Genomic DNA, 26,806 nt, shown 5'->3' on the forward strand with positions numbered 1-26,806 from the left:
CAAGGCTTTGCGTTGATTACAGGGAATTAAATAGAAATACCGTAGCTGATAAGTTTCCATTACCTTTAATATCGGATCAAATATCTAGACTTAGGGAAGCCAAATATTTTACTTCTCTTGGCATGGCTGCGGGTATTACCAGATTTCAATGCATCCTGAATCAATCGAATATACTGCTTTTGTTACTCCTGATGGACAATACGAATTTCTTGCGATGCCTTTTGGATTAAAAAACGCACCTTCAGTGTTCCAGAGAGCTGTATTAAAGGCGCTTGGCAGTCTTGCTCATTCGTTTGTAATTGTTTATATGGATGATTTATTAATTGTTTCAGAATCGAAGGAAGAAGCGTATGAACGTTTGAAACTTGTATTAGATTTTTTAGTGAATGCAGGATTTTCTTTTAACATTTCAAAGTGCTTTTTCATGAGAACTACAATGCGCTATCTGGGCTATGAGATACAAGCAGGGAAGATACGTCCAAATTCTAACAAAATAGAATCACTAGTGGCGTTGCCCCCACCAAAGTCAGTCGCTTCTTTAAGACAGTTCATTGGGTTAGCATCATATTTTCGCCAATTCATTCCGAGGTTTTCTCAGCTGATGAAGCCGTTATATTTTCTCACATCTGAAAAGACTAGTTTTGATTGGCAAACGCAACACGAAGAAATTCGCAGTAAAATTATAAGTGTATTAACAAATAACCCTGTTTTGATTATTTTTGACGCTCAGTTTCCCATAGAATTGCATACCGACGCCAGCTCTATCGGCTGTCGTGAATGCTGTAAAACATTTTCGTCACTATCTGAATTGGAGAAAATTCGTAATTTTTACTGACTGTAACACAATAAAATCTTCTCGAAATAAAGTCGAGTTGTCCCCTAGGATTTATCGTTGGTGGGAGTCTCTACTAACATTTGAATTCGAAATTGAATACAGGGAAGGTAAACGTATGGCACACGTCGACTTTCTATCCAGGAACCCGGTGTGTCTAAAGAATAAGTTAGTATTAAATAAAATAGAAGAAAAACGAATTGTCTTAACAGAAATATCGGAGGAAAAAGCGATCGTAAAGAATATATCATTGTACAAATAGACGCTTTTACAAAATACGTTTATCTATTTCACACCTTTACCTTGGATACTAATACATGTATAAACGCAATGAAATTCTCGATTGCCATTTTTGGCGTGCCAACACGTTTAATTGCCGATCAGGGGCGCGGCTTCACGGGCACAAAGCTTGTGCAATTTTGTTCTAGTCAAAAAATACAATTACATCTAATTGGAACGGGCGCAAGTCGAACCAATGGTCAAGTTGAAAGAGTCATGAGTACCCTGAAGAAGCTTTTGACGGCTGTTGAGACAAGCTCTAGATCACTAGGGGATGTGCAGTTAGCTCTTAACTGTACAGTTAATCGTAGCACTAAGTGTAGTTGACACCTATTAGTGATACCAAAGATGAAATTGACAAGACACAATCAAGGGAGTTCGCTTCTAAGAATATGGAGGAGGCCGCTAGATATGAGAAAAATTTGATAAAAATGTGGCTAAAGTAATAAGGTTCTGTGTGGGGGACTTTGTGCTGCTTAAAAACAGCGAGAGACAACAAACAAAACTAGATCCTAAGTTCAGAGGATCCTATTTGGTGGTCGAGGTATTGGAGGGAGATCGATACATTTTAAAGTCTACACAGAACAATAGGCGTTACAAGTACCCACACGAAAGTTTGAGAAAAAATCCGGATGTGCAAATTCCAGAAGAGCTTGATATAAATTACAAAGAACAAAGTCAGTTGGAAAAGCCTGTTGAAAAAGAGAATTCGTGAAGCCATGTGATTGGCGATGAACGAGAATTGCTTTAGAAATGTGTTTGATGAATTCGTGAAGCCAAGTGTTGGGCGATGGACGAGTGATGTGTTTGACGAATTCGTGAAGCCAAGTGTTGGGCGATGGACAAGTGATGTGTTTGATGCCTTCGTGAAGCCAAGATATGGGCGATGGACGAGTAATATGATTAATGAATTTGTAAAGCCACGTGTTTGGCGAAGAATTTATAAGTTGACTTGTAAAAGTTAAGTTAAGTTAAGGAACATCATACGAATTTGAGATTATGTGGTTACGTTTTTGGAAGCAAAAAAATAATTTAATAAAAACAAAAATTATAAATGGGGATGAAATTCAGATGTTTATTATAGACACGAGGGCGTGTATATGTCAGGATGGCCGTGTCGGAGAGGAGACAAGTCAGTCTCTCATTAGACCAAGACTATGGTGTGACCATAGGTCGTGTTAGGATATACCAGTTCTGGTAGGATGGGGACTCAGTTTGTGAACTGAGGCCGTGTGGGGCTTCGTTGTGTTGTTGGATCTGGCCTTTCTATTTTCGTTACCACTCGTTTCTTCTATTCGTCCCGAGTTTTTAGCGTGGTGTTATGTTGAGAACTGTTTAGTAAGTGGCGGCTATTTAAACCCAAAGTGAAAATTCGTTTCTATTATTTTTTCCATCACTGTATGTATGATATATGGATCTATGGGTCTAAAAGTTCTCTTCACCGATAAGGCGGCGAAAAATAATAACCTATGTACAATTCACATATGAGTTTTGTATGGTTTATATGTCTCAAGATCATAATTATTCCCATTCCTATTTGCTTTACCTATTGCATGACATTTCATATTATGTATTATGCAGTATTTCATCATTATTTTGTTTATTAGAATAATGTGATATAAAGAGTTCCTAATCTACGCAAATTAACAGAACAAAGCTAAGAAAGGAATAAATAAAAACATATGGATACTTTTTTGTAATATACTAAGATCATGGTATGGATCCAGTCCCGGACTCGAAGAATTCCAATATTGATGACCTTTGATACTTTTCAGAAAAAGACTGAATTTGAGCCAGACGATCTCCGTCTTCACTTTCAGTCTGGATGAGCATAGGAATCTGTTGAGGAAGGTCACTGACAGCCCATAAATATAGGTCTAGCGTTTTCTCCGTGCAATCTGCGATAAACCGCATAAAGGGCCGAATATCACCTTTGTTGGCAAATTTAAGAAAATGGTAATATTTTCTACGCTGCTGCTTTGGTATGATAACAGGTGGGTAGCCTGCTCGCATTAATATAGTATTCATTAGCAAACGTGAAGAACGTCCGTTCCCATCGATGAAAGGATGAATGTGGACCAGCTTGTAGTGTGCGAGGGCTGCATAGCTGGAATATTAACAGAACGATTTTACATTTATGAATTCTAAAAAGGGTTCTTAAAATAGATAAATACTTTTAACAAATATTAATATTATTTAAATTAAATTAAAGTATTTAAAAGTAAGGCGTGATATACTCTGATGAAGAAATGGATTATTGATATTCTTAATTGTTAATTTGTAGACCTAGTCTGGGCATTCGTTTCAAATTGGCTGACACGTCGAAACAAATTGGGCTTTGCACTTACTTAACGGGATGAAGTGAACTTCTGTGTTCCGAGTTTACCCATCGCAGAAAGCGTTGCATTAACAGTAAAAGATCCCCCGGACCAGGAGGTACGTGACCCCCCACATACACTTGATTACGACGAAACTCGCCACCTTCAATTGGGTCGACATGTCCTAAAACTCGACGGTGCAGCTCAAGAATGTCCTTTATAGTGATTTCTAGTCTACACAAAGTTTAAAAAAGTATGTTTAAGTCATTTTAAAGTTTCACCACTTACTTTTGCACCAGAATAGCGTTAATGTACTTCATAGCCAAATCCATTCCTAAGATCTCGTTTTGTTCGTCGATGGATTTGCCATGTATAGCCATGCGAGTTTCTAAGATAGACCGAGTCTGAGCCAAAGTTAAAGTGTTTCCCTCGATGCCTACTGAGTGGTAGATGTGCTGAAAATATGCTTCCTTTTTCGCCCGACGAAGGGCGGCGTTAGACTCGTGGATAGCAGATAGGGCATCTCTTTTTAAGTCCAAAAACTTTAAACGGCGCTTATCGAGATTATCAACCTCGTCAGCAGTTCGCTGACGATTAGTTAGCGCCTCGGAATTTGTAGGATTAATGGTCAGGGCCCGAAAGTAGTACTGATCCGCCTGAATAATGTTTCGCTGTCTGAGCTCTAGGAATTCGCCGTAGCGAAGCAGAACTTCAGGAAATCGGGGAGAAAGCGCAAGAGCATGTTCGTATAGACGCAAAGCCTTATCATCCTTTCCCGCCCTGTACATCTTTTTGGCCAATTGCAGAGACCCCATAGCCTCCTTAATATTTATCTGTTCCATCTCCGTGAAACTCACCCCCTCACTGGTACTTTTGTCACGGAACTCCATAAAAACGTTTAGCTCTTCTACAGGGTACATTGCCAACTCATCACGCCTCTGAGGGTAGTGGCCCAACTGGTTGTGAAGCTGCCGAGTTTTCCAGTTTAAATTCGAGGAAGTTAAAGCATAAAACGACCAAACCGAAAGACTGCAGGCAATGCAGAAGAGTACTAATCGGTATGGGATAGCGTTCTTCTCTTTTTGTAGCAATCTTACATATTCTGGGTGCTGAGCAGGAGAAGGATACAATTGCCCACAGTCCTTGCCCATGTCCGATTCACTATTAAACACAAGATTTCAAACAAATTAAAATTACTTTGCACATGTACAAATAACAAATCTTTGGTTCCAAAAACTTTTTTAGTTGATTTTAAGTCATCTGATTGATGATATAACTTTTGGTTGCAACTACATGGCCGCCATGAATATATGTATATTCGTGGCTTAGAGGCGTATGTACCTACAGTCTTGTGATATTTCACAGCGTTGGATTTACTGGTTGGATTTTTGGCTTAATACCCTCTTCCCATAAAGTTCACCCGCTCGAAATGGTTGGGATTTAAAAAAAATGTGACCGCAAAGAACATCCACCATCTAACATCTGATAACAGCTGATCTGAACACCCGTGGCTATTTGAACACAACCTATTGCTTCTGCGCCCCCATTTTCAAATGTGGACCTCTGATTCCCACAAAGCACATCCACCATCATCTACCATCCGATAAAAGCTGATCTAACCAAACCTTCCATTTTCGATTGTTCCCTGTCATTACTGTTTACGTTTTCCTAGAGCATGTTTCAATTTCAGCTGACATGAAGAAGAATTCAAAGTTGCACCAAAAAAACATGGCCCAACTATCGCATAAAAGAGTCCGTCAAATTTGGATGAGGAACTAAGTGAATCATTTTTGGAACGACAAAACCTTATGGACAATCCGTTCAACGGATAACGTCCAAGATAAAATAGATAGAGCCGAAAAAAGATAATTTAGAAATAAAAGTTATTTACCTATCATAGATGTTTAAATTTCGCAAATGACCAGCGTGACCAATTGTAACCAGAATGATTACGATGAGGTATAATAATGCCATTAATTGTTGGTCAGTTTCCAAGCTACCACTTAGTCATCTAATATCCTAACGAATAGTGGGTTTTCGCTTTAGCGACTTCTATAATAAATACATGTGCTACAAAGAGACGAAAGGAAGTAGCTACAATTCACTGCAACTGAACTAGCGCTTCTCCATGTGAACAGGCCCATTCAGCGTTTGCTAGCCAGCAATATGTACAAAAGAGTGTTTCCTTCATAAACCGCAGTAGCGATTTCAAACGTAAATCTTTTGTGGGCCACCCTTTACAACTGGGAATTTTGGAGGAATAACGTTTGTTTTTATAATATGACTTTCCAAGAAAATTGATTAGGGTCCGTTTTGCAAATTAAATTCCATACAACCTTGTTGAAGAGGGGTACAAAAGCAAGAAAATGTAATAGAGTTAAGAGCAGGTAATTTTATTTTTTCCCTAATTTACCAATTTTTATTGAATAATTCTCTTCACAGGAAAAGGGAAAATTACTTGGTCATGGGATACCACAAATTTTGTCAGAATGTTTTGAGAAAAGAAATTCGGAGCCATAAAAAGAACAGACTTCGATATATCATTCGCTTATAATTATGCATATCATTTTTGACTAGTCAAATTTTCTCCCAGTCCTTAGGTATTCCAATGAGCAAACGAATAGATACCAACAGCAATACGTTTATCCAATGGAATGGTGAGCGAAGCACTAGAGGTGGAGAAACATCGATGTTCGCGGACATCGATGTTTTTGGCGCAAAACATCGATGTTTCATCGATGTTTAAATTTTATTTAGATGTTGGTTTTTGTTTAAAAACAAAAGTTTGTCAACAACGAAAGATGAAAGTCTAGTGCGACGGTCGGATATAAGTTGTCCAGCTCTACAATACACTCGTTCTTATTCGCACGATGAAGCGGGAACACAAAAAAACTTTGTGGATAACTTTTTGAAAGTTTCTTCGGTAGACATCTGAAATAAGATAAGTTTTTGTTATATTTGAAGAAAAAAAGGTCTTGATTAATACATTTTACTTCCCAATATGCAAGTGGATCGCACTTTTCAGGCTGGTTTTCCTTTTCCATATGTTGACGCATCAGGACAATTCCATCGGCCCGGAATGATTGTACTTTTGCATCCAATTTTGATTTCATAAAGGAAAATCGTGTAGGTTCTTCTGTTGGTGGTGCTGGCTGCTCTCGAGGAATGGACACAAGGGTGGAGTTTAGCTCTTCCTGCAATGCTTTGGCCGCTTCTTCGGAGTTGGTTTGGCTAAGAAAACCGTGTTTTTTAAAACGAAGGACAAGAATGGTAGCTATACGTGGAATTGTTCGACCCTCATATGGCAAGAATCTCTCACGTAAGCAAGTTCTTATAAAGCCCAAAATAACAGCTCCTTCCGTTGTTTTCAGTTTACCATCCAGACCAGAAATTTTATGGAACAGCTCGCAAATAACTGGTATGATAATAGAAACTGATACGCTTGTGTTGGTTGAAACTGATAGGGTGGCATCATGAAACGGAGACAGAAGTTCGCACAAGTCATTTAAGACATCCACTTCGTCTGGCGTAAACGGTGGAGTCCAATTCTCTTAAAAGATTAATGAGACCTTCATTCTCAACACAGCTGAATGGTTGAAAGTCTACAGCTATCATGTTTATCACCATTTCGTCGAGTTTCCGTTTCGTGGCAAAATCGTTACCTTCCCACGAACACATCCAAAGCAGTTGTATTGTCATTTTGGCCTTTTCCAACTTTAAGGCTTTAGATGGTCGAAAAGGTTCGTAGTATTTCCGTTCGTTTTTATAGTTTTGCCACAGTATATGCAAACTCCGTGTGCCTTTCCAACGCCTTTTTTAAAGTGAACCAAGGCAACAGAAGCTTCCCGCTTCTCACCTGATTTTAATGTTCCTTAAAAGTAAAATTTTAATACAAAAACCATGTAACATAAGTAATTTATCAGAAATAACTTAATTTAAATCTACTTACAATTTTCACGTCTTGCGTTCTTGATGCGCGTTAGAGATGGGAAAACATCGATGTTGCCTGGTAAAACATCGATGTTACCGATGTTACGAAAACATCGATGACATCGATGTTGGCATCGATGTTTCTCCACCTCTACAAAGCACTTTATCATTTTGATAGGCTTGTTGCCCTCCCCACCAATTGCTGAAATTAAATCGTGTCTACACGAAACATACTTATGAATTAATTTTAATAACATTTGTCTATTTTCTAGCTCATGTATAAAATGCAAAGTCTGTTCTGCCATGTTTTTGATCAATAGCACACTATTTTATTTGAGAACATTTTTAAATTTAGATTGCTTAACCACAGAACAGCTCTGTCTGTTCGAAAACAACCTTGACATCTTTTTCTCTTAGCGAAATACAAGGGACACAAGCACAGAAAAGGTAAATGAGTTTATAAAAATATTTTTTGACTGTCCGAATCATACAGCTGTTAAAATCATTGTCCCTGTTGTTAACCAAATTACTCCTGTTCACATAAAAAATCGTTGAAACAAATAAGCAGGCATAAGCAAGCCGTACCCTGAGAGAGGACTTCAAATTTAGTTGCTCCGAATGATATCTAAAACAACGCAAAACTAAATACAAGATTATCAGCAGAGGCCAAGTTTTTGTTCTTAAAGGCTGATGATGTATAGATCGGTTAAAAGGCTGATAATGTATAGATCGGTTAAAAGGACCATGAATGATTGTACTTACCATATTTATCAAATATTTGTAAAATCCATAATGTGTGAGCAAGTGGTTCCAGTGGGGAAGATGGAACAGTCGTAGTCGCGAGGAGGGGCTCCGGCCGACCAAGAATGTGTGGTGCCCGGCAGCATCTTAAGGGCATCTGTGGATGGGTGGGAGCGCTTCGCTGAGTCATCAAAAGCCACCAAATGAAATTAATTTTGCCGTCAACATTTATATGTATTTACTTACGTTTTTGTTCTTAGTGATGACCGATAATGATATTAGACAGCGGAGTTGTTGATATTTTATGTTCGAGCTGTGGCATAAGGGGTTCTCTGCCCTGGGAAAAGGCTGATCTAGGAGAACTGCCACCGAAAAATATGCAGTTCGTAACAAATCACTTTGAGCGAGTGGACATGTGAGCAAGTAAATAGGTGAACAAACTGCGTGAGTTCACTTATTAAGAAAAAAGTTCTAATGAATATTTTTCGAAGTGACTCCGGATATCACTTGTTTCTTACAGTCATTATACCCTTGCAGAGGGTTTAATGATTTCAGTCAGAAGTTTGCAACGCAGTGAAGAAAATGTTTTCGACCCCATAAAATATATATATTCTTGATCAGCGTCACTAGACGAGTCGATCTAGCCATGTCCGTTCCAACTAGTCTTTCAGTTTTAAAGCTACTGGGCTGAAACTTTTCCAAAAGTTTTCTTTCTATTGCAGGTAGTATATAAATCGGAACCAGCCGGATCAGACAACAACAAAAAAAATTTTTTTTAATTATATCTTTGGTGTTTTTTTAACATATCACCTTCTAAGCTTGGAAATACAATTTTTATTTAGTTCTGAATTTCGAATTAAATTTTGTCAAAGTCGGACGATTATAACATATAGCTGCCATATGAACAATCGGAAAATTAATGGTAAAATAATATGAAAAAATTTTATCTTCGGTGTTTTTATACCCTTGCAGGGGGTATAATGATTTCAGTCAGAAGTTTGCAACGCCGTCCGACCCCGTAAAGTATATATATTCTTGATCAGCGTCACAAGACGAGTCGATCTAGTCATGTCCGTCTGTCCGTCCCTTTCTACGCAAACTAGTCTCTCAGTTTTAAAGCTATCGAGCTGAAACTTTCCCAAAAGTCTTCTTTTTATTGCAGGTAGTATATAAGTCGGAACCACGGACAACTATATCTTATAGCTCCCAAAGGAACTACCGGGGAAAAAATTTAAAAAAAAATTATATCTTTCGTGTTTTTTAACATATACCTTGGTTAAGCTTGGTTATAACCTTTTTAATTTAGTTCTGAATTGCGGACGACTGTATCATATAGCTGTTATAGAAACGATCGGAAAATTGGTGAGAAAATAATAAATAACAAATTATAGCTTTGGTGGTCTTTGACATATAACCTTCTACCTTGGAAATAACATTTTTTAATAAGTTCTGAATTTCAAATTATATTTTAATAAGATCGGACGACCTTATCATTAGCAATTTATTTACTAAAGTTGATTATTTCTTATAACTGCAAGGGTATACAAACTTCGGCTTGCCGAAGTTAATTTCCTTTCTTGTTTGTTTTATAGCCTGTCACCTGCAGGTGAAACTTCCCATCTAAAATCACTTGATAAATTCAAATTATTTCAAATGAGTTTTCACTTATGAAATCCCCTCCAAGTGACAAGTATCAAGTGAAATCACTAGGGTAATTCTGAATATTTCCAATAAGTTTTCATCTATTTATTATTTAATTTGTATTTTACAGTAGTCGTCTCCTTCCTTAAACATTTGTCCTACGAATCCCTGGCCAACGCTCTTGAAAAAATATTGGGGCATTGGTTAAAAAAAATGTATTTAATTTTTAAATTTGTATATTAACCTTTTCGAACGGCTTAAAATCCTTTGCGAGATTTTTATAGGCGCAAAATATTTCATCATGCTAACTTCGGGTAACGGAACCAGGATTTTGTTATGTTGTAAAACCTAAACAACATTTTAAAAATTTTTTAGTCGCTTGCTGAACATAACGGATAGACTCCAAAAAAAGGAAAACCGAGCAAAGGTTGACTCTCCGAGCGCCAAGGGCAGGCAGATTATAAGATACAGAAAGAGAGATTTTACCGCAAAATGTTCTTTGATACTAGAATTGATGTGCAGTGGGCGAAGTAAATGCAAGGCTAGCATATTCGCCTACATGTGTTAGGGTAAATGAGGCAGCTGGCACCGTCAGATTGCATAGTTAGCCTTTTAGCAAACAAATGTTGAATAAAAGTAAAAGTAAACCTGTTACAGTGCAAACTTTGCGGCCTTTTAGATTTTTTCTCGCGGTACCGCTTACCCTCTGCGACGATTATCTTCACTCTTCGCGTCTTTTGGGCTTTTATTTGGTGAAGGTTGAAAGGAAGGTAGAGAACCATTCCCCAAAGCGTTAGTTACCGACCAGTCGGTAGGCAACGAACCTCCAGCCAAACCTCCCAGAGCTACCCTAGAAATAGTACGCTGACTGGGCGATCACTTGAACCCACACATCTGAATGCAATTATGTTGTCCCGTCCACGTTTTGATGACATCGCAACAGTATTCCCCGACCACTCGCCACAAGAAATTGCAGTATAAACATTTCTTTATTTTATCTTGTATTAGTGTATAAGCCCCTATGTATAGTATGTAAGGTATTTATGTACACTTTGGCAGCGGCGGCTACTCGGCCACCGCTGAACAATATATGAAGTCAGTCTAGATATTCACTTTAAAGATCGAGGACATACTTTTCATTTCAACTCGTACTATTTTCAACCAACATATAAACTGAAAATCCAAAAAGAACAATCCTCAGGACTATTCAACGGACTACTGAAGACCCTTGGGACCAGCGCAACTTTTCAGTTACCATAACTCGTTGGCCACTGGCTCCGGTCGTCGGCCTTGTTAGAGGTCCCCTAAGGACTTCTACCAATAACATTTAGAAAGCAGTGAATAGGCAGTGCCTGTTGCCTTTAAATTAAGCTGTTGAAGGAGACTCCTTCAATAAGGGGAATATTTGAGCGGCAGAAAAATAATAAATCTTAATTTAATTAATTTTTTGTAAATATTAATAAAGATTTAGATAATTTTTGTAATAAAAGTAATAAGTTTTGAAATTAGTTCTCACGTGGACTCTGTGTGAAGGGCCTATAATAGCATCTTTTGCAATTTTCAATTCAAGCGTACTTTAACAGACTAAGAGTTTCCCTGGCCAATAATTATAATAAAATTTCTTAAACCTACTACTCACATCAACGAAGATGCCGAGCAAACCTAAGGAGCAAGCGAGAGGCAAATACGCAACTAACGTTGCTTAGATTAGCTAAGGAAATACCATCGATGAAAGGATGAATATGGATCAGCTTGTAGTGTACACACAATGTAAATGCTTGTAAAATACACACAATGATTTTTTGTAAATATTAATAAAGATTTAGATAATTTTTGTAATAAAAGTAATAAGTTTTGAAATTAGTTCTCACGTGGACTCTGTGTGAAGGGCCTATAATAGCATCTTTTGCAATTTTCAATTCAAGCGTACTTTAACAGACTAAGAGTTTCCCTGGCCAATAATTATAATAAAATTTCTTAAACCTACTACTCACATCAACGAAGATGCCGAGCAAACCTAAGGAGCAAGCGAGAGGCAAATACGCAACTAACGTTGCTTAGATTAGCTAAGGAAATACCATCGATGAAAGGATGAATATGGATCAGCTTGTAGTGTACACACAATGTAAATGCTTGTAAAATACACACAATGATTTCACATTTTTGGGTTTAAACAATAGTTTAAAAAATAAAGTAATAAGAGTCCAGTCAGGGCATTTGTTTCAAATGATCTGACACATCGAAACAAATTGGGCACTGCACTTACCTAAGTGGATGTAGTGAACTTCTATGTTTCGATTTTACCTATCACAGGAAAAGCTGCATTAACAGTAAAAGATCCCCCGGACCAGGAGTTTTATATACCCTCACTCACACCTTTAATTGGGTCGACATGCCCCAAAACTGCACGGTGCAGCTTTATAGTGAGTTCTAGTCTCACTTTTTAACTCATTTTAAAGTCTCATTGAGTGGTAGATGTGCTTAAAATATGCTTCTTGCGATAGACTCGTGGATAGCAGATAGGGCATCTCTTTTTAAGTCAAAAAATATAATATTAATCGCGTCAGCCGTTCACTTTCGATTAGTTAGCGCCTTCTGATAAAGAGACCACATAGCCTCCTTAATATTTGTCTGTTCCACCTCTGTGTAACTCAGTGTCTCATTGGTACTTTTGTCGTCGAACTCCCTAAAAAACTCCCTAACTCATCGCGCCTCTGAGAACAGTGGCCCAACTGATGGTGACGCTACCAAATTTTCCAGTTTAAATTCAAGGAAGTTAAAGCATGAAACGACCAGACCGCAAGACTCCAGGCAATGCCGAATAGTACCAATAGGTATAGGATACTTTTTTTCTTTTTTTGTGGCAATTTTAGATCTTTTGGGTGCTGAACAGGAGATGGATCCAATTGCCCAGATTCCTTTGCGATGTCCAATGCACTATTAAACACAGGGTTTTAAGCAAATTGCAAATACTTTTCACATGTACAATTTACAAATCTTCAAAATATTTGGTCCTAAAAACTTTTCTATATAACTTTTAGTTGCAACTACATGGCCTCCTTGACCATATATTCGTGGCTTAAAAGCGTGTGTTATATTCTCCTCTGATGATTTTAGAGCGTTGGATTTACGGGTTGCATTTCTGGTTACTACCCTTTTCCCAAAGAGTCCATCCGCTCGAGATGGTTTGTGATTTTTGAAAAAAATTTGAAACTTCGATTACCACAAAGCATGTGCGCCATCTATCATCCGATAACAGCAGATCTGTAGACATGTGGCTATTCAAGCACAACCTGTTGCTTCTGCGCAGACATTTTCAAATGTGAAACTCTGATTCCCACAGAGCACGTCCACGATCAACACGTCCGATCAACGGATGGTGGCTGGATCTCTGTGGGAAGGCACTACAACGTCCAAGATAAGATAGAGAGAGCCGAAAAAAGTTAAACTAGAAATACAAGTTATTTACCTACCATAGATGTTTTTACAGCTGTACGCCTCGCAAATAAACATCATGAAAATAATCGATGACACTATCGAGCTATCTTAAATTTTATAAGCATGGATGTTTAATTTTATTAAATGCTTGATCAAAAGAAAAAAAATTTGAATACCTTGGAAGCGAGGTCACTTCTGAGCGATAGAAAGGCGATAGCACACATTTTAATCGCTAAGAAGAAACTTCTGAGACACTTTTGGATGATAGTTAGACGATAGCACACATTTTACAAAAACAAAAAGGGTTGCGATAGCGAAGAAGTATATTCTGAGACACTTATGGACGATAGATTGATGATACAATAACAAAGTTACTGGGGAAAAGGAGGACACGATAACGGCCGTTACCCTTTTATTCTGAAAATTCTTCTCCCTTTTTATACCTACCTACGTTGTTGTTTTTCGACCGAGCGTCAGTTTATTTCGAAATTTGATTGTGATCAGTCCAGTTTAGTATACAATTTGTGTGTTGCTTTGTATTAAGGAATTTTTAAATTGTATAACACATTAAGATGTCCAACTCATCGAAGAGTTCGAATTTACGTGAAGCGGTAAGATTATTTCAAGATATTTTCACATTACCTGGCTCGATTGCAGTGAAATAAGCATTAAAAGATTCTCCACCAAATTATAAAAGGTAATTCCTCCAAATTTATTTTTATTTTAAATATACAAAAAAATTTTGATTCTGTTTATTTTAGAAATGGTTATTATTAAATTCCTCATGTGAACGGAGCTGGACATATATAAAATTATTAAGCAGCATTTCCGACATGCCAAGGACCGTGTTTGCAAGCGCCCAAAACTTAAAAGCAAAAATAAATGAAAAATATTGCCGAACATGTAAGTTTTTTAATCAAGATTTCCAAGATTTCCAATGGGGAAAAGCCCTTCTGGTATCTTCTACAAGCATTTGTTATGTCACTTCTAAGAAACTTCCAGAAGTCACTTTCACGATATAGCATTCGGATCGCGGAAGTGACTCTCGTCGAGAAAAAATGTGCAACTTCGGCGGCACTTCTTGGAGTCACTTCGGCGACACTTCCAGAAGTCACTTCGGCTATATCGCATTTGGATCGCGGAAGTCACTCCCATCGGGAAGAAATGTGCCACTTTGGCGTCACTCCTCGGAGTCACTTCAGTGACTTAAAATCGTTGATAACAAACTTGTTAATTGTTGAAATAAGGTTTTAACTGGAAAAAATCTATGTTTCATCAATGTTTACGTTCAAAAGCATCGAAAACATCAATGGTCTCAAACCTCGCTTGTTATTCAGCTCTGAAAGACTAACTAACTTTTGGTTGCAACAACACGGACGCTATGACCAGATATTCCTGTATTAAAAGCTTATGTACTATGAACTTTGTAACAGCGCTTAAAGCGTTTGTGCTGGTATAGATATATAGAGTGTAAGGAACTGCTTTTATTTACTTTCTGCTCGTGTTCGTCCCACCAAATTTATATAAACATGACCGCCCTGTAGTTCAGTGAGAAAGCACAGAATTCACGGGTTCGTAGTGGGTTTATTGCCGGTATAACTACAGTTGGCTTTATAATTTGCTTGTCCTCGCTGTCTCCGACGGTACGGGTTGTCTCGATGTTCTCTCGCCTTGTTGACAGAGTGTTCCAGTTTTGTAGCTCTCTGAAGATCCTTGTCCGCCGCTTGTTCCTGACGCGTTGACTCGCTCTCCCTTCTGGCTGATCGCGTCAGGTACTGATCAACTGCTTGTCTTAACTCTTCGACTCGACTCCTCGTGATCGACTCCTCGTGATCGACTGACCGTGATGGACTGATTGTGATCGACTGACGCTGCTGCCCGAGCACTGCGGGCTGATATAGGGCCTCCGGGAACCGTTATTCCCCTTTTGCGCACGGCCCGTCGAAACTCTCCACACCGGGCACAAAGTCCGCCGACGTCCAGCCTGATACTGCCGTCCCGCTGGTCCCGTGATGCATATGGCATGCTTGTGTGCTGCTGACGAGATGTGGCACCTTCTCTCTTGGTACAAAGATTACGGCCGCGTCCATAGTCCGGCGGCGTCCCGTTACTTCCTTTTGCACACGGCCCTCTCGCTCTGCACGCCAAGTCTCCGCTCTCTCCATCCGTCGTCTCCAAACTCTCTTGGTCTTCAAACCCTCTTGCTCTCCAAACTCTCACGTTCTCCATCCCTGATCTCCAAACTCTCACGTTCTTCAACCGCTCTTCGCCGCACCGTCACTACGCGAATTCGCCGCGTACCTGGTGAGCGTCCGGCCATCTGCTGCTGGGATTTGTGTGGAGTTATTCAATTCATCACAAGAGTTAGCCTGAAAGTAGGCTATTATACACATGTAGGTATATATGCACATAGCTTCGCGTTGCCTATTTCATCTTCCTTAACTGCAAAGCTCGGGTTCCGCACTGCGGCCAACTTCCCAAATCCGTCTTCGAATTCCGGACACGTTCAAGTTTTTAAAGCGATCACTCGGGCTTAATTTGAGTGCGGTACATTAAGTTCGAAATATATGGTCAGTGTTCTAAAAATCGAGCTGGAAATTTAGTTATATTGGCAGTTGCCTAGGTAAGGTTAAAAGTGGCAATCGTGCTTTTGCGGGTTGCTGAGGGCGTTCGTCTCTCAAATTTTCTTTAATCCTATCGGAATAGAGAGACGCAATGACCACCCGCAGCTGGAGCAAGTGCTGGTTGGCATGGACATAGAGAAACGCGCTCAACCAATGCTGGAACGCAACAGTGTCCACAGCCGTGTTTGGAGTTTTTTTTGCACTGGTTATGACTCATCCTAAATACAGTCAAGAATTTTGTTTATATTCCTCACTTCCTCATTTGTTCTTTTATGACGAGTCAGTAAATTTATTTTTACCTTGTGAGCTATTTATGTTTTGGTGGGCAAGAGAAGTGCAATTTTAGTTTTTTTATTGACCAAACCTAAAAAATGAGGTGGTACAATTCGACTTTCTTTTACTTACGTTTTTAGAAATATTTGGATGTTCAATAGATTGCGGAATACTTTATAAGAAAATAAAAGAACTTTGGTCGATCTGGTGGCCACGGGCGATCAACACACGAGTATCACAAGAAATGTAATGAGAGTCATTTCAAGGGGAGCGATAATTGTCCCGTTTGCTTAGTGCCTTGTCTTCCAGTTGGTCCTTAAACGCGTGCTAAAGGACGGATTTTGGAAGATCCAACCCTCAGCCACAGAAAAGAGCCGGAGTAGTAAATGTACAGACTTAAGTACACAATTTCTGGAGGAAAGGAACGATGTAGATGCTGAGAGGCTCATTCGAAATAGGAAATAAAACACCATTGCATCTTTCGACAGCTATTACGATAGCATATCGGGATAAGTGGATCAATTAGAAATTCCTTAGCAAGCTTGTTCGAGTCCTAAAGAATAAATTGCGCCCAGAAATTAGGCATGAAATTCTTAACTTAGAAATTAAAACGGTTCAAAAGCAGCGAGAAACTTGTAAAAGCCGCGAGGTCTTCTCGGATGAAATCAAGAAATCAAAACTAATGTTTCTTATATAGAGCTGTTTAATATCGTCTAGAATTTTCAGGACTTTCAGGCAGTGTATTATGTTCTGAACTGGTAAATGTGGTCATTTTTGTTGATTAATAACTTTGAAACGGCTTTTTTTCAAGAATGTGTCGTATGCCAGAAGTTGAGGAATCTCAAGGGCTAAACACCTTAACATTTTATTTAAAATCGTTAGAGCCGTTTTGAGAAATTAGAACAAAGTATAAACAAAAACTAAATAAAAAAAAAATTTATATTAACAAATTCGTAAATTTAAAGGGCGTACATAGTATTTCAAAATACCTTTCAAACGACCATTCAGGGGAGGGATCAAAAATAGTTAAAGATTACGAGGAGTGAAGCGAGCAAGAAGAAGATAAAATTTTACAAATTGAGGCGTTTTTACTGGTGTGTTGTCGGTATGAGGCTCACAGATAGCAGGACAGTTTTTCGGAAAGGAGAGTTTTATGTTATGGATGTGGAGCACCCAACACAAAAAGCCAAGTAGTGCTAAACATGCAAAAACCTCCAATTCCGGTACGTCGAGTTCGCCGTTCAGACCGGACCGACGCCTTCCAGTGCCTTACAAAATCAAGCGACAACGATGGGGTAAGAAAGATACTGCTTAAAGTCGATAATCGCTTCGAGACTCATTTGGAGGTTCTTAGACAGTTGGCTGTGAACATCATATTGGAAATAGCGAATCCGGAGAATGTGGCTGCAATCAAAGATTTTCCCATTCCGAAAACCCTCCGAGTACTAAAGACTTTTATAGGACTTTGTGGCTGGTACAGAAAATCTTTTTTTCCCAAATTTTGTTTGACCCCAGAAGCAATAAAAGCGTTTCAAGAATTAAAGAAGTGTTAAACGAAAGCGCATGTACTGTGCCATCCAGATTTTTCAAAGTCCTTCCCAATACATTGTGATGTAAGCAAGAGCGGGGTAGGAGCATTTTGTTTCGGGTTTCTGAAAAAGGAAACTAGCGACGGATTGCTTTCGTGTCAAAAAAGTTGAACAAGGCTCAACGAAATTATACCGTCACGAAGCAAGAGTGTTTGGCAGCGATTTTTTCTCTTAAACATTTCCCAGCGTACGTTAAAGGTCACAAATTATCACCGATCTCGATTATCTTAAGTGGCTTATGGCTAGTCGCGATGTAAATTCACGACTGGGACGATGAATGATTCTTTCAAGTTTGTTATCGATTACCGCACGGGTTCATTGAACGAAGTTCCCGATCACTTTCAACAAAGACGAGCTTGCTCCTAAAGGTCTACAAGATGGTCTACTGTTCGATTTAAACTCTGCTTGCGAAGTGTGAACATTCACCAAGTCTTCGGAAACACAACGGTTTTTCCAGTGACTTTTCATTGATTCTCTCGGAAATATGTTGTCCGGAAGCCGGTAAAAGAGATAAATATCGCTGTAGTAGTAAACTATCTTGAGAGTGAACTTTTTATTGTAAACGGCTCCCAGTTTCGTGGTTCTAACCAAAAGGACTGGGACGAAAATTTGAGTAGAATAAGTTGCACTTTGCGTTCCTCGGTGCACTCAAGCGTCAGTACGTCATCGTACTACATCATCTATGGTCAACATATGGTCACATTGGGTGCAACATACTGCTCCGTTCCGTATTGTTTAACAATTCGGAATCTTTCTAGATTGTTCATACTAAAGCTATGAAACGGACGAAAATTAAAAGCGATACAATCTTCGGGCGAAGTTAGTACCTTTCAAGGCCGACCAAAAGGTGTTTCGACACAATTTTAAGCAGAGTTCCAATCAGGGTACAATGCTGAGTTTGGCTCTTCATTTGTCAAGGCCAGGGTGTGCAAGAAGTTGGGTAACTGCTATTACGAATTAGAAGAAGAATGTCGGTTGTTAGGCACTTATCATTCTAGGGATATCCGTCAATAACCTATGTAGCTTTAGGCGGTATCCATCTAGGGTATCTAGTGCAAATACCATAGCTGAATTTCGGCGGGGAGTTATGTAACAGCTCCTAAAGTGCTTGTGCTAGTATATATATCTATACTATTTTTCCAATTACTATCTATAGGTAGCCTGAAAGTAGGCTTTAGATACATAGGTACATATGCACTTAGCTTTGCATTGCCTATTTAATGGACCTTAGATCAGCTGCAATGTATCAGCTGCAACAAAGTCGCAATCCCAAAGCTCCGCCACCGTTTTCCGGACACTCTCTTTTCTTTTAAAATTCCCAAGCGATCAAACGCGTGTTATTCGAATTCGTTACATAAATTCCGAAATATATGAACAAGTGTTCTGAAATTGAGTGTGATAGATACTTATGTAGCCAATTTCCTAGGAATACTGAAAAGTGGCTACCGTGTTTATGCGGGTTTCTGAGGGCTTTCGTATCGCAAATTTTCTTAAATCGTATCGAATTCGTCAAACCGATGTCTGGATACCCTTGCAGTTAAAAGAAATAATCACTGTTGGTAAGCCTTGTAACATTTTTAAGGATTGTTGCTAGCTTCAGTGATATTAAAAAAACATATTTATACCCTTGCAGAGGGTATAATAATTTCAGTCAGAAGTTTGCAACGCAGTGAAGGAGACGTTTCCGACTCCATAAAGTATATATATTCTTGATCAGCGTAACCAGACGTCACAAAAAAACGTCAAGTCCGTCTGTCCTTCCGTTTCTACGCAAACTAGTCTCTCAGTTTTAAAGCTATCGGGCTGAAACTTTCCCAAAAGTCTTCTTTCTATTGCAGGTAGTATATAAGTCGGAACCAGCCGGATCGGACAACTATATCTTATGGCTCCCATAGGAACTATCGGGGAAAAAATTTGAAAAAATGATATCTTTCGTGTTTTTTAACATACAAATTTATAAGCTTGGATATAACATTTTTAAATTAGTTCTGAATTTCGAATTAAATTTTATCAAAATCGGACGACTATATCATATAGCTGCCATAGGAACGATCGGAAAATTAGGAAAACATGCAATATAAATTATATCTTTTGTGTTTTTTAACATATAGCCTTATAAGCTTGAAAATAATATTTTTTAATTAGTTCTGAATTTTGATTTAAATTTTATTAAAACGGACGACTATATCATATAGCTGTCTTAGGAACGATCGCATAATTGGTGGGAAATAATGTGAAACAAATTATAGCTTTGGGACTTTTTGACATATTATATTGGGAATATAACTTTTTATATTTTTAAGAATTTTGAATTCAATTTAATAAAATTATTGATTAATTTTTATAGCTGCAAGGGTATACAAACTTCCGCTTGCCGAAGTTAACTTCCTTTCTTGTTTTAATAATTTTTTCATTAATTCTCAGACCGTTTTTTTACAGCTTTCTGTTGAGTCGTCCAAATAATTCCAAATTCTAAAATTTAAAAAAAAATGATATTTTCAATATTATAAAATAGTATTTCAAAAAACACAGAAGTTATAATTTGTTTTAATTTTCCAATTTTCCGATCGTTCCTATGGCAGCTATGTGATATATCGTCCGATTTTGATTAAATTAAATTCGAATTTAAGAACTTAGCGTAGGATATAGTTTTTTCATATAATTTCCCACCAATTTTCCGATGGCAGATAAAGATATAGTAGTCCGATTTTGATATAATTGAATTCAAAATTGAGAACTAATTAAAAATTCTTATTCCCAGGTATTGAAGGTTATGTAGTAAAATTTTCCGTTCGTTCGTATGGCAGCTATATGATATAGTCGTCCGATTTTGGTAAAACTTAATTCAAAATTCAGATCTAATTAAAAATAAAATTTTTTCATTAATTCTCAGACCGTTTTTTTACAGCTTTCTGTTGAGTCGTCCAAATAATTCCAAATTCTAAAATTTAAAAAAAAAATGATATTTTCAATATTATAAAATAGTATTTCAAAAAACACAGAAGTTATAATTTGTTTCAATTTTCCAATTTTCCGATCGTTCCTATGGCAGCTATGTGATATAGTCGTCCGATTTTGATTAAATTAAATTCGAATTTAAGAACTTAGCGTAGGATATAGTTTTTTCATATAATTTCCCACCAATTTTCCTATGGCAGATAAAGATATAGTAGTCCGATTTTGATATAATTGAATTCAAAATTGAGAACTAATTGAAAATTGTTATTCCCAGGTATAGAAGGTTATGTAGTAAAATTTTCCGATCGTTCGTATGGCAGCTATATGATATAGTCGTCCGATTTTGGTAAAACTTAATTCAAAATTCAGATATAATTAAAACATGTTATTTCCAAGCGTTTGAGTTTATATGTTTAACTGAGACTGAGCAGACTGAGCTAACGGCACTGCCACCGAAAAGAAGCAGTTCGTAACATAGTGGCGCCCAATTTAAACTAAATAAATTATCAAGGCGACGACGTCTCGCCCATTTATGACCCTGACGCTTCCGTCATACCGAACTGTGGCTTGTAAAAATCTGTGATAATTTCTGTGGTATAGTTTTTTTGTGTTTTTGTTGCTTATTTATTTAAAATGATTTTTGTTAGTATGTTGGGTCCTGGACTTTTCTTCCCGTCCTGGACTTCTAATTTTATATCGGTGTAGTTTATACTTAATTGCGAAATCGGAAGATAGAAATTGAGGACGGGAAAGAAAAGCCAAAACCAGCCGATGTCCTTAACTATCACCGCGAGTGATAGCCAGTTGACGAACGTCTAGGCAGTGACGAAAGAATGGGGGTTTTGGTGCAAGCGCAGGACGAGTTAGATCGGAAGCCCACCGGCGAGGGTGGGCCAGAGCTGTGAAAGGAGAAACAAAAAATTTGAAGTAGTGAGTGGTAGTGAGGAAGATTTGTTTCAGTGTTATTTATTTTCGCTATTATTGATTGTCGTATTTATTTATTTATTTTGTTTTTAATTATATTTATTTTCCTATTTATTTGTTATCTTTATCGTCGTATTTATATTATTCATTAGTTATTATTCATTAATTATTTGAAAATAATAATAAAATATGTCCGAGGGTAAAAACGGAAAAGATAGATAAGGTCGGACCCATTTATCCTGTCGATAAAAGGACGAGATGTGGTCCACCGAAGAAGAAGGGGAATTACCCAGTATGCCGGTAGGCGGTAGATCGAATTAGGGATGAACCGGCGGATCTGGTACACCATTGGTCGGCCCGGGTCCTTGATTTCAAGGCGATCGTCGAGGCGCAGGAACACCTGGAGCAGAATTCAGCGGCGGAATCGGCGATGAATGCAGCTTTGGCACAAGCGGCCCAAATTTCTTGCGAATCTCAGGAGGTGGGAGCCAGCCAGGCGTTAAGGGACGAGATTAGGAACGGCTTCATGGACATGATGAAGTTGCTCAACGACTGTATTAGGCCAGCCGAAAGTAGACCGCCGCCTCTCCAAAAGGGCGCGAGTAGCCAAGCGAGGGTGCCCACTCCGTCGGATCCAGAAGGAGGCTCAAATGACCCAGTGGGAACTCGTCAGCGGCAGGAGACGGAGAGATGCTGCCGAAGACCGACGGTATTACCGCCCAGGCAACGACCTCGACCGTCGGTGGATCGCCGGGTATCGAGAGTAGCCTGAGCCAGGAACCGGAGTACCATCCGGCAGGCAGGAGTGACCGCCAAGCACGGCCGAAGGACGGTGGATTTCCGCGAGGATATGACAACGCGGGAGCCGGACACGGAAACTACTAAATCGAAGTGGACCGCTGGAACCTTTTCTTTGGCGGCGAGGAGGATGGTCATTCTGTGGAGGATTTCTTGTTCCGTCTGGAGTTCCTGCAGCGGCAGCATCAGAGTCCGTGGAATGATATTCTGCTATCCTCCTATCGGGCAGAGTGAGGGAGTGGTATTGGGTACACGTACGCCCATCCAGGCTGGACACTTGGTCGCAGCTGCGCAGGGCATTGATGGAGACGGAACACGACAGAATGCGCGAGCTGCTACAGCGTGAACAACAGCCCGGAGAGAGCGCGGATGACTACATCCATACTATGCAGCAACTCGTCCCGCGCCTAAAATAACAAATGCCACCGCGACAGTTGGTAAAGGTTGTCAAGAAGAGCTTTAGGGATGGCATCGGTGGACGAGTCCTGGGAGGAGTGCGTCGAAGTAGAGTAGCAGAGCAAGTTGCGGGTCAGCGAGGCTTTCATTCCGGACGAGGTCGACGAGCAGCGGAACATCGAAGTGGTCGAGCTCCGTGGGCGTGGTCGAAACCCATTCACGCCAGGTTGCTGGAATTGCGGTGCTGCGGAGCACGGATTCCAGGATTGCGAGGCTACGGAGTGGAGTTGATTTTGTTTCCGGTGCGGCAGACTTGGCGTAATTACGCCGAAATGTCCCGATTGCGCTAAAAACGGTCGACTGAGCGGTCCCTTGGCGGGGCCTTGGGTAAGCAGTTCACTGGCTTGTTGGGCAATGGTTGTCGAGAGCTGGTGAAAACGCTGGGAGTTACAGTCTAACATAACTTTTCCGCAGTCCGGACGGCGAATGGCGGGGATCGATCCATTATCGGACGCGTGGAGCTGCCGGTGAAGTACAAAGGCGTAAGTAAGCCGGTCGCGTTCTACCTTTACCCATACTTGGAGCAAAGTGTGTATTTCGGAATAGACTCTTGGCAGGCGTTCGGACTAGTTCCAACCGTTGAGAGGCGTCAAGAAAGCTGAAGAAATCCATTCCAGTCAGATGGAGCACTACCACGATCAGGAAGATGAAGACGAGGTAAAGGAGGAACCCGAATCCTGGAGGCGTTCTGCGGAGGAAAAACTGTCAATGTTTGTAAATATTTACCTTTGTTTAAGTTTTGTTCTTAATGATGTCCGATAGTTTCAGTTATGCAAGACAGGGGAGTTGTCGATGTTTTTATGTTCCGAGTTGTGGCATTAGGGGTACTCTGCCCTGAGATATACTGAACTAGCGGCACTGCCACCAAAAATAAGCAGTTCGTAATATATTGCTTGTCCGTTTCCAAATACATTTAATATCCTAACGAATAGTGGGTTATCGCTCAAGCGACTTTTTTCTATAAGAAATACACGTGCTACATAGAGACGAAAGAAAGTCGCTACAATTCTCTTCACATTTTTGAATTAGCGCTTCCTCTCCTTCCGGATATGATTTGCTTATACCGATCCGTTTTTTGCTTCAGCGATTTTTCATGTGAACAGGCTGTGCTGAAGCTATTACTGGGAATTTAAAGAAATAAATTATTTTTGTTAAATATGACATTCCAAGAAAATGGCTGGGGCTCGATTATATTATTAACGCGTCGAAATTGCAATATTAATCTTTTGAAGCTAATTAAATCCCATACAAACTTGTTGAGGAGGGAAGCAAAAGCGGGAAAATAGAATAGTATACAGAGGTAATTTTATTGTTTCTATAATGTACTATTTTTCATTGAATGGTTTTCTTCACAGAAAATGGAAAAATGACTTGATCAAGGAACACCACACATATCTTCTGTTGCATATACATTTAGGGACAACTATAATTCTAGAGTTTAAAAAATGCCTCAAAACATACATTCTGGAATCTTCTTTTGGATAAACCATCGTTTTAGATATAACGTCACATTTTGTTCAGACTTTCTATATCGACGTGTTTTTGGGAAAAATAGTCAATGTGGCGCAAATACAAAATCTTGGAAAACAGACGGAAGATTCGTACAAATTTTTGGTTTGTGCTGTTATTTTCGAAAATATAATGAAAATAAAAAATGTAAAACATATACTGGGGTACTAAGACCCCAGAAAATAAAGCGTCTTAGGCTAAATTTTTATTTAACAAAAAGCCCGGCGATTTTTTTACCTTTATTTTGAAGTACGCAAACAGAAATGCTCTACTTACTACTACTCTACTTAATTATTTTAATTTTTTGGGAAAAAATATAGTTTGCTTCACACATTAGAAATGCTTTCTAGATAATTTTTTTTAATACATTTTATTTCAGTTTTACAATTCGAAATTTATTTTGTTTACTTACCTTTATCGATTATATACGATGGACATACAAACAAGTGGCCCAACGACACCAAGCATCAATTGTTTGTTATATTAGGTAGTTATAGTTTTTACATATTAACGCTTTTAACGAGCTGAAAGAAATTCGAATTGCTCAAGTATAACTAGTTCAACTATAATAAAAAATTTGCCCTGACCACCGACGCTTTGAACTTCGCAATTGGTGCAGTATTATCTCAAGAAGGTAAACCAATTACTTTTATTCGAAAACCTTTACTAAAACAAAACAAAATTATGCAGCTTATAACAAATTACTTATATGGAGTGATTGGAATTGAAATTCAAACCGATCATCAACCATTATCTTTTGCAATCTCTGATAAAAATCCTAATATCGACATGAAACGCAGAAACTCCTTTATAGAAAGTTACACTACAAAAGTCATTAATAAGCCAGGTACACCTTATTAAGGATTAAGATCAACAACTTAACTGACGGTAACGAATCGTTCTCAGATAAAACACTCAGCATTCAGCAGAGAGTAGTTTTGAGAATATTATACAAGAAACCCGTGAGCCCTTAAAGCAGCTTAAGCAATAATTGCTATTAGCAATGAGGAGGTATACAAAACATGAGTCGATTAATATATTCAAAAATACGAGACATATAATAGAAAACTCCTGAATATTTGATATCAATCTAAAAAAATATAATTCTCCTAATTTAAAGGTAGGTATTCATTGTACTTTAGAGGACTTTTATAGAATTTAAAAACCACTTAAAGATAATTTTATGAATACATTTTTGTATATAAGAATATTTGTCCACGATGTACAAAATTCTGAAGACAAAGCACTAAAAATCGAAGAAACCCATTATAGAGCACACAGAGGACTTGAAGAAAATTATAAAGAGTAGTAGCAGTAGATTGTATTATTGGCCAAAATTACTTACAAAATTAAGAGAATATTTAAAAAATTGTAGAATTTGCAAAGAAAACAAAACAAACAAACAAAAAACCAACAGTCTTCGCCTTCTTCGAAGCCGGTTCGCCGGGTGAAGAGAACATATAAAAAATTGAACAATTTGCAAAGAAAACAAAACAAACAAACAGAAAACCAACAGTCTTCGCCTTCTTCGAAGCCGGTTCGCTCTTCCTTGGGCTCTGGTGTGTACCTGTGCACACTGGTCCCAATGCCCAATATTTTTGCAAAAATTGCACCCCTGTTAAATTTGGTAGCCCTGAAAGTCAGCGTTTCGTTGATCAGAAATGTTGACTTTTTGGCGCGCTAAATAAAAGCACACTTTAAAGTAAGATTGCAAAAGTTATACTTAACATTTTAAACAAAGCATTTTTCGTGTTTCATGGAACAAAAGTAGATTGGATTTGTTGCTTATGCGGATGCTGGAATACAAAAAATGATCTCGGATAGTTCCAAGGTATAAGGCGCAGAAAGAAAGTTTTATTGCATTACGTTTTGAAGCGAAATTTCAGACATCAGACTATATTAAAGAATCCCCCAATTGTGGAGGACGGCCACGATTAAGCTATGATGAAGGGCGTTCTCGATTAAAGCATGCAACTACTATCGCTGCCAAGAAAGCGTGCTTGAAACCCGTGGAGAAAGGAACTACGTAAGCTGAGCTTGTACCATTAACTCCAAAAGAAGCTTTAGATTATTTGATGCAGAATGCCTTTACCACAAACAGTACATGAGCATTACACTGGAAAGTAAGAAGAGACATTTACCCAAGTTACATGCCAATTATCGGTGCAAAAGATCTGTGTCATTACAGAACTTATTAAAACACACAGCCGAGCGTATTATGCTGTTACAAAAAGAAGTGTTCAATGTTTATAAAGATATTTCCGGTTATTGCCAGTTATGGAATTAACGGTTCAACTGGGCAATGCCTTTACAAGCAAAATTTCGCACTGGAAGCGACAGACACATTCGATCAGTCTCTGTTTGTGACAACACTAATTCCGCTTAAGTTAGTGGATTCAATAGGTTGAGTTATTTGGGTGTATCGGTCTCCGCAGTCTGTTCGATTTTGCGGGCTTCTAAAAATTGAATTCATAAAAGAAACACAAAGTCGTATCA

At 38.6% G+C, this 26,806-nt stretch overlaps 2 protein-coding genes and 2 long non-coding RNA genes across 13 annotated transcripts; 1 reads left to right on the top strand and 3 right to left on the bottom strand.

Annotated features, from left to right (window-relative positions):
• Positions 1-2,684: 2,684 nt before the first annotated feature.
• LOC108031995 (protein adenylyltransferase Fic) lies at positions 2,685-4,886 on the bottom strand. 6 transcript variants are annotated; one of them, XM_017105801.3, is made up of 4 exons: positions 4,775-4,886; positions 3,718-4,590; positions 3,460-3,663; positions 2,685-3,218 (listed from the first exon to the last, which is right to left on the bottom strand). In XM_017105801.3, the coding sequence occupies exons 2-4, from the start codon at positions 4,578-4,580 to the stop codon at positions 2,822-2,824; spliced, it is 1,464 nt and encodes a 487-aa protein (XP_016961290.1). In that variant the 5' UTR covers positions 4,581-4,590; positions 4,775-4,886; the 3' UTR covers positions 2,685-2,821. The 6 variants fall into 6 exon arrangements, with proteins under 6 accessions (XP_016961290.1, XP_050745807.1, XP_043947319.1 ...); XM_050889850.1 differs by having other exon boundaries at positions 4,830-4,855; XM_044091384.2 differs by having other exon boundaries at positions 4,771-4,786.
• Positions 4,887-5,472: 586 nt separating this feature from the next.
• Positions 5,473-6,308, top strand: LOC127011763 (uncharacterized). Its single transcript, XR_007765084.1, has 3 exons — positions 5,473-5,816; positions 5,872-6,086; positions 6,187-6,308. It is a non-coding gene; the product is annotated as an uncharacterized LOC127011763 (long non-coding RNA).
• Positions 5,799-8,721, bottom strand: LOC122817949 (uncharacterized). Of its 4 annotated transcripts, none has more exons than XR_007765083.1 (5): positions 8,347-8,684; positions 8,122-8,281; positions 7,379-7,578; positions 6,423-7,300; positions 5,799-6,360 (listed from the first exon to the last, which is right to left on the bottom strand). It is a non-coding gene; the product is annotated as an uncharacterized LOC122817949 (long non-coding RNA). The 4 variants fall into 4 exon arrangements; XR_007765081.1 differs by having other exon boundaries at positions 6,416-7,300; XR_007765082.1 differs by lacking the exons at positions 5,799-6,360; positions 6,423-7,300; positions 7,379-7,578 and adding an exon at positions 7,662-8,000 and having other exon boundaries at positions 8,347-8,553; positions 8,619-8,721.
• A 12,768-nt stretch (positions 8,722-21,489) lies between these two features.
• Positions 21,490-23,640, bottom strand: LOC127011797 (uncharacterized). 2 transcript variants are annotated; one of them, XM_050889926.1, is made up of 2 exons: positions 23,320-23,640; positions 21,490-23,262 (listed from the first exon to the last, which is right to left on the bottom strand). In XM_050889926.1, the coding sequence occupies exon 2, from the start codon at positions 22,529-22,531 to the stop codon at positions 22,217-22,219; it is 315 nt and encodes a 104-aa protein (XP_050745883.1). In that variant the 5' UTR covers positions 22,532-23,262; positions 23,320-23,640; the 3' UTR covers positions 21,490-22,216. The 2 variants fall into 2 exon arrangements, with proteins under 2 accessions (XP_050745883.1, XP_050745882.1); XM_050889925.1 differs by having other exon boundaries at positions 21,516-23,262; positions 23,320-23,461.
• Between the last annotated feature and the right edge of the window lie 3,166 nt (positions 23,641-26,806).

Source organism: Drosophila biarmipes, unplaced genomic scaffold (genome assembly GCF_025231255.1).
Source record: "Drosophila biarmipes strain raj3 unplaced genomic scaffold, RU_DBia_V1.1 ptg000008l, whole genome shotgun sequence".
In the NCBI taxonomy this organism is placed as follows: Eukaryota; Metazoa; Arthropoda; class Insecta; order Diptera; family Drosophilidae; genus Drosophila; species Drosophila biarmipes.